Source organism: Phalaenopsis equestris, unplaced genomic scaffold, assembly GCF_001263595.1.
Source record: "Phalaenopsis equestris unplaced genomic scaffold, ASM126359v1 Scaffold000964, whole genome shotgun sequence".
NCBI lineage: Eukaryota > Viridiplantae > Streptophyta > Magnoliopsida > Asparagales > Orchidaceae > Phalaenopsis > Phalaenopsis equestris.
In genome coordinates this window covers 176430-184889 of record NW_018165403.1, presented here as the reverse complement: position 1 = coordinate 184889, position 8460 = coordinate 176430, and the positions used below count along the sequence as shown (strand labels likewise).

The 8460-nt window shown below is 35.6% G+C and overlaps 1 protein-coding gene across 1 annotated transcript in view; it reads left to right on the top strand.

The window, feature by feature from the left end:
- LOC110032532 (cell cycle checkpoint protein RAD17) overlaps positions 1 to 8460 on the top strand; it is a 101192-nt gene that overhangs the window by 23875 nt on the left and 68857 nt on the right. Inside the window, exon 5 of the mRNA XM_020736192.1 lies at positions 3897 to 3950. Within this exon, the coding sequence (XP_020591851.1) occupies positions 3897 to 3950 (54 nt within the window). The remainder of the gene's footprint in view (positions 1 to 3896; positions 3951 to 8460) is intronic.

Sequence of the window (8460 nt, the reverse complement as noted above, 5' to 3'; positions counted from 1 at the left end):
TGATAGACTATATATATATATATATATATATATATGTAAGATCACATGGAAAACATAATATTTGATATGTTTTGGATTATTCAAAATAGTTGATGTATCATGAACAATCTATGTTTTGAAGTTCAAGTCATTTTTATGGCTCTTATCATATTTAAAAATTATCACATTTGTTGGTATGTTTTGGATGCATCTGTTAGATTATCAAATGATAATAAAAACACATGAAATCATCTATACTTCCAATTTTCTTGATGTCAGTGATGCTGGCGGATGATATTGTTCTTAGTTTTTATGTATATACTGTAATCTAGTTATGAGGAAAATGGACTTTATCTCTCCCCTTATTTTGAATGCATGTGTGTGTTACACACTTACACTCAGATAATGTTAACACCATTACCTTTAAGAATCAATGTCGTGGCAACCTAGTTCTTTGTTGATCAATTTATCTCTTTGGGATGTATGCATTGGTATAGATGTACATATACTCTTGTTTCTCTTAAAAACTGATTTGACCCTTCATGATGAAAAAATGGCTATGTATAGGAAAATTTTTTCAAATAAAAAATGAATTTTGGGTATGGAAGGTGGACCTTGAAGTGAGGTCATTGGTCTCTATTCTCTTGCGGATGACATAAACATAGGCACTGAACTATATTAGAATAAATGGAGCCTGTGAACCATGATAAAGTATATAGAAGATTATGGGCTCAGAATTAGCAGAATAATGATTGAGAATATGATAAATAATTTGTGTCATAATAGTAATTATCAATTAATATAACTAAAAATCAAAGTGATACCTATATTTGATATGTTCGTATTGGGTTGAAGAGATAAATTATGACCTAACTTCTATAGTTAAGATTGTGTTTTTAAAGTGGAAAAGTTTCTTGGGAGAAGATTTAATATGAGAAAATCATTGAACTTTATAAATTTTGTAAAACTATAATTTGACTATTGTGTTTTATGGAGTTGAGTCTTGGTTGATAAGAAGTTATTTATAGCTTAATTTAATGTACAAAAAAAAAATTTATGCGACGAAACTGTAAAACTTAGATTAAGAAATGTTTGTATTAGAGAGTGATGGAAATATAATTTTTTTAAAAAATTAAATTGTGGACAATAAAGTGGTGGTATGAACCTATAAAATGAAGGTTTGAAGATTCAAAATTAAGAAATATGTAAATATAATTTGATGCGGAGCATTTCCCGCTTACAAAGTGGATGTGGGATTACATCTCAGCACGGGGTGCAACAATTGCCGCATCTGAACCGTCCAGCTGATCCTTTTAAGATTCACTTCTATTTACCCTAGGCTTATATATTTGCTTTTCGTGTTCTAAGTTTTCAATTTTGGATTGCATTTTTGTCAGGACAGTACCTGATGTCTCCTGTTTTACCTTCTAGGGCTGTATTCAAGAGCGAGTGGTGCTCCGACTGTATTTTGTTCTGAGGTGGGGATTCTCCTCCAATGGTTGAGTAGTGCTTCGGTTGTATCTCATTTCCGAGGGTATATTTATCCTTCCCCAACTCCTCTGCATCCCTTATGCTTTGTTACCACACATTCCTCCTTGCGGCAGCAGCCTTGACAACAACTCTTTTTTTGTTCTTACTGCTTTTCCTCGCTATCCAACAATTCTCTTTGCTACTGCAGCCCTGGAACAACCCTCCTTTTGCTATTCTTCAGTCCCACATATTCCCTGCCGCTGCCGCCATCATAACCCTCTCCGCCGCTACCCCGAACAGCCGTTCGTTGCTGTTTGGCTGTTGTTTCAGCCCTCTCAAATCACTTCCTTGCCACCTAACTGTTGTCCCAGGTCTCCTACACATCCTTGCTACATCTGCTGTCCTTGCATTCTGGGATCCCCCTCCCCGCTCCCTAGCGGCTGTTCTAGCTGCCCAACATCACTTCAGATCATTGTTTTTCCACTGCCGCCCAACCCACTTATCCACTTGCTATAGTCTCGGGAAGCCTATACCCTGCTCCACCTCCCCATCTTGACATCACCTTTTCGGACCCCTAATAGCCATCACAACCACCACCACCACTGTCGGTACACCCTAGTTGCAGTTTGTGTGCCGTGTCTATTGCTATTTTTTTTTTCATGTGTTGGTTGCAACTGCCAATTGACTCTTCTAGCAATAATATTTATTTGCTTATTATTATTTGAGTTAACTCCGGTATCACAATTATTATTAAATGATTTCGAGGAATAAAAGGTGTTGATAAAAAAAAATATGGGTAGCAATTGTGTGAGCGAATTGTGCAGGATAGGTTTATTCATTCATGGATAACTTAGGAGGAATGACTGGATAAGGTTTCATACAATCACTTGGGGTAAAGCCAGTGATCTTTAATGATGAATATTTTAAAATCTGAAATCAATAATTTGGTTTAGAGATGATAGACAATGAAGATATTAGGAGGATTTTTTTTTTAAGTTGATAATATTCCGGGATTTTGTTTGATCTGTATTTAGTTTAACATTATTACCTTTATAATTGACCTTATTTGAACTTTATCCAACTACCTTTTAAGGCTAATGTTTTGAATTATGGAGGTCTACATTGGAGTCTAAAGGCCTTCGTTTAAGTAAAACTAAAACTGATTACATGGATTGTTTAGTAGTAGTAGCTCTGGTGACAAAAGTGTGACTTTGGATGATCAAATTATTAAAAGGTGTGAACGATTTATATATCTTGGGTCCGTTGTTCAAAGCGATGGTGATATAGATGGGGATGTTAATAGTAGAATTCAAGTTGGTTGGTTGAAGTGGAGGAATGCTTCGGGTCTTTTGTGTGATAGAAAAGTACCGCTTAGACTGAAACCTTAAACAATTTAGATATCTTGGGTCAGTTGTTCAAAGCGATGATGATATAGATGAGGATGTTAATAGTAGACTTCAAGTTGGTTGGTGGAAGTGGAGGAATGCTTCGGGCCCACTTAGAGACAAAATGCGAAATGAATATATTCGTGATAGGGTTGGTGTAGCTCCTGTGACGGACAAAATTAGAGAAAGTCGTCTTAGATGATTCGGTGACATTAAACGTCGACCATATGATGATCCGATTAGGAGAGTAGATGTTTTAGATTCGACTTGTGTTAAGAAAGGCAGAGGTAGACCTAGGAAGGCTTGAGCTTATTGTATTAAAAATGATCTTAATTTACTAGAACTAAATGAAAATATGACACTAAATAGGACGCAATGGAGAAAAAGGATTCATGTAGCCGACCTTACGTAGTGGGATTAAGGCTTTGTTGTTATTGTTGTTGTCATTGTTATTCTTGAAGCAAAATACTCTTTTTATCAATTCTCAAAAACCACGCTTACGGATATTCTTACTCTATAAATAACTGAAGCAAGGCAGTAGATGTGGTTTGAAGCTTTTGATGCTCTCATGCTATCAAATTTAAGTCCTTTATTTGCTGTCACGGAATTAGTTTGATAAATTTTGTGGGAGCTGTTGAGTCTTGCTTTCATCTGTTACCAGCATCATTCTGTTTGAGGATTAAGTGCTTTTAACACGTATAATTCTGTTAGCTGGCAACAATGTGAATCCATTATACATAAGATGTATAACAATTGCGTACTAATTGGCAACCAGCGGTATTTACATTTACTGCTCCATCAACCCCATAATTTGTATTGACTGGCAGTAGCACAAACACATTCACTCAGTATAGAAATATGCATCCATATCTGCAATCTGCAAACACTGTTTGTGGCTGCCATTATTTTTTCTTGGTAAAAAGTTAACCTTTACACTTTTTCGGCATGATTAAATTGATGTACTTATCCTCTATCCAGTTCAAATCCATTTGTTTCCAAGTGCAGCTAATTTCTTGTAATTCATTATGTACTTTAAATTGTTTTTCTTCACTCAAATTACAGGGAAGCCGGGGTAATGTGCTTCTTCTTACTGGACAAACTGGAGTTGGAAAATCTGTATGTATATTTTTTTCAGATTGTTACTTTGGCATGGTAGTTCCAATCTTAATGGCATGTTATTATCATTATTGGTTCCAGATTGAAAGTTAGATATTATATTTCCAAGTCAGCATTCTTAAAAACTCTTCTTTTGTTGCGTGACTGCTATAATTGTCTTATGGTAAAAACATTTGTTTGCCAGAAAACTTTTAGGCATTTTCTGCGTGCCACTATTTTATCCTTGAATCTATTAGTTTGAAAGTTAATCATTCACTGGGAACAAAATGTTTGGTCAGCTGTTTTTTATGTGTGCTTTCAACTAACATGTGCAGGAAAAAGTGCTTTTGCTATTATTGGCGTAAGATAAATATCAAATTAAGTAGTGTATGTGTATGCCTATTTATTTGTACATCAGAATATTTTACTCATTCATCCATTATTAATAGAGGAGTTCTCTAGTTAACAAGATACAAGAAACAGCTTTCTTTTCTTATTTGATATTAAGAAGGGTTAATCTACCCTGGCTACCCTTCCTTCTATGATTAACCCACCTCTCTTTTCACCGATTGACCCTAGCCTTCCAATTACCTCGCACGTACTCCAACACCTATGCCTGTGTCCTACTAGACCATCTCACGCCTCTTGCGGCTTCCTGCACATAACCCTTATGATGCCCACCTGCTTGGTGTGCCCAATATTTGCCAACGTGACCGTTGACTGTAACAAAAAAGAAAAGAAAAAATAAAAATAAAAAGAGGGAGACAAATAAATAACTAAATAAATTAAATAATTCCAATCGTACCAGCTCCCGCTATTGAAGCGTGCGCTCTGTCTGGTAACCGTTCCCACTCCTCAATTACAAACAAACAAGTCCCCTGCCTCTTTTTCTTTTTCTCTAATCGAAACCGTACAAAACACTCACAAAAGCCCTTGCCAGCTTTCCTCTACTTCTCCTGTCACGCATGAATCTCATGACCCAACCCTTCTCTTTTTTTTTCTTCGTCTTTCATAACCCACACGTAGCCAAATCCCCTTCACCTATTTCACAACACACAATGGGATCAAAGCAAGCCGAAAGCTCCTCGCAAAATTGCCACCCTTTTCCTGTTTTGCCTCTTATGTGATTCTCTTGATCTGATTGAAAACTGCCCCACCCCTCTTCACCAAGCCTTATACCAAAGTCCTTCTGATTCCCCTATGGCGAAAGCCGCCATCCACCATCTGCCGTTCTTGGCCTTTCTCTTGAGCAAAACATAGCAACCAGAGCCGCTGCCACACCTCCCAAGCAGTCGAATCACTCTGTACTTCACACACGATCGCATGGCCTGCGATTTTTTCTCTGCCCTTCCTTGCACAGTGCCGCACCCAAGCCCTTCCTTTGTGCACACGACTTTCATCACCTTCTATGCTCTAGCCCTCACAGAAACCCACTCCTAGCCATGCACAATCTCCCTTTGCCTTCCTGTTTTGTTTAAACTGAGCTTCCCCTCCTTATTCGAGCTCGATCCTGACCCCTTAATACATTGCCCTACCCGAACCCAACTCTAACCCAACCCCTTCACTTACCCGCGCTACCCCGTCCTTATTTGAGTCCTTTGTATGTAAAGGAAGATAAGTAACATCAAGCAGAAAAAGAAGAGAGGAAGGAGCCCTCGTGCATGCGAGGAGCAGATCTCAAGTGCAAAAGAGGAAGAAAGGAGGTCTCACGTGCAATTTTTTGACCGTGATATTAAAGGATGGGTTTGATATTTAAGTTAATTGATAACATTATATATATATATATATATATATATAGGAAACAAGCTACTCATGGCTCCTTATTCGTTAATATCTAAAGGCGGTTACAAAATATTGGAGGGAAAGGGGATTCCCACTAAAAATAAAGAAAATACATATAGTCCTAGGAGTTCCTCCTTCCGCATTACAACTCCACCAAAAAAGGAAATAAAGAGACAAAATTTATTAGTTTGAGAAGTTATTGAGGTTCCTTTCTGAATCTATGACGTCTCCTACTTCTCACTCCTTTGAAATCTTGGGGTCCAAAAATAATTTTTCTTCCTTAACCATTTAAACTAAGAAGCTTATGACTCTATGTTGGTCTGCAAATTTTTTGAGAGACAATTCTCATATGTAATATAAGAATTAGACAGTTTATTTTACCTGGATTCTAAGTTCCCCATAGAGGTAAGCCCCTATATTTAATTACATTTTAGACAAATCAAAATCACCTAAGAAGTCTCTTGATTAAAATCAGTGAGTTTAAGTGAGAATGACTCAAATTGGTGTCTTTAAGATTTCAAAATTTAGGTTGAGGTGAAAATAAAATTAAAAATTGGTGTCTGAATTCAGACATATTTAAATTTCTTAAAATATGCTCTACCATAATTCTCAGTGGAAAAGAAAAGAAAAGATAAAAAAAATGTTATGAAAGGCTTGCTCCAAAAAAGAAAAAAAAAAGAGACTCCCTGAGAAGAAGCTTGAGGTGAGCTTGTAATAAAAAATTACTGTCTTGATTCTTCTCTAATTAGTAAAGCTTTAAAAACTCTCTTAAGAAAATTCTTATGAGATTATATTTAAGAAAAAAATTAGTGATCTTGTGTCTTTTGGTATGCTCTTAATCAGATCAGAAATATTTTTGGAAGATAAAAAATATTTAAATCACATGGTCAAAGATTTGAAATCTGCGTAGGCCTAGAAAGAGGGGAATTAAAGAAAGGGCTATGTTATTAGCAATTAATGAAAATACCTGATGTCATTTTTGCCCAGAAAATACAATTCAAATTTCAATTCATGAACTTCAAAATATTTTTGAGACAATATAGACAATTGGTACAAAGTTGATGTTAAAATGACATTCACTGCAGATGAAGATACAAAAGTGGCAATCTCTCGAGCCGCGCTGTCCTTAGAAATAACACATCTTTATGTGTATTTCAAAGAATATAGTTCATATATAGACATTTGTTACAAAGTTGATGTTAAAATGATATTCACTGCAGATGAAGATACAAAAGGGGCAATCTCTCGAGCCGCGCTGTCCTTAGAAATAACACATCTTTATGCGTATTTCAAAGAATATAATTCAGATAGTACTTTAAAGAATGAGTTATTTTTACATGTGCTCCAAATCAATGGATGGTACCTCAAGAAATATCGCACATCGTGGTGTTTCAAAGACAACCTCATTCGTAGAAATACAAATGCCACACTTGTCTAAAATTGGTCTAAATCCTAAAAAAATCCAACAAAAAAAGAAAAATCACAGAATTTAACCAAAAATCACATCAAACCAAAACAAAAAAATAAACTCAACATCAAATCAAATAAAATAAAAATAATCAAATAAAATCAAAATCAAAATCAAAATCAAAATCAAAATTTCAAACTTAAAATTTCGATTTGGTCAGGTTGAGACTTCTCGATCTATCACTAGCGTCGTCTCTCTCGGTTCAAAGTTTTCTTCCACAGGAACTCTGTGTCCTCTTCCTTGTGTGGGAGAGGATAGATGGTTCTATCTACATAAAACCGTACTCTTCTTTGTCTTTTGCCCGGTATGAATGAGGGCTGGCAGTTTAGTTGATATGGAACTGCACCTTCTTTCACACAGATATTTCTTCGATCAGCTCTTGAGTTGGATGTGAGTTCGTTGACATTCCTACTCAGTTTGATTCCTTCCTGCAAATATTTTCCACAATCATACACTTTCCATAAACTCCCACAAATTAACATAAATTTCATAACGTCTATTTTGTTCATTAAGTTCTCACAAATTCAAAATCTATAGTCATAAATTTCTACACATTTCACAAATTGCTACAAATATCATGAAATTTCCACATAAGTTCTGGGTTCTACGTTTTGCGTGGTAGATGTTAGCTGGGTTTATCTACATAGAGCCACTCTCTTCTTAGGCCCTTGTCCCATGTGTATGAGATTTGACTGGTTCTACAAATATGGAACAAGATCTCTTCTCACATAGATATTTCTTTGATCAGCTTTGGAGTTGGATGTGAGTCTCCGATATTCCTTCTTAATCTGATTCTTTTGTTCTTCTCTTGGGATTGATGTGAGTCTTCGACATTCTTTCTCAACGTGACATTATTTTTAACAATTTTTATAAGCTTCATAATTTTCCACAAACACCCATAAATTTTGTAAAATCCACATTTATTTCCATCAATCCACATTTCTCATAAATCTATATATTTGCAACATCCACATGTTTCCCCCAAATTCATATATTTGCAACTTCCACATATTTCTACATTGTATCCATAAATTTTCTGCATTCACGATATTCCAAGATCGGTGCAAGAATTCCGATTCATTTCATATATTTTCACATTCTATCCATAAATTTTTTGCATTCACTATATTTTAAGATTGGTGCAAGGATTCCGATTCCTTCCATATATTTCCGCATCTTATTCATAAAATTTTCACATTCATGATATTTCATGGTCCGTGCAAGGATTTTGATTCATTCCATATATTTCCGCATCTTATTCATAAAATTTTTGCATTCATG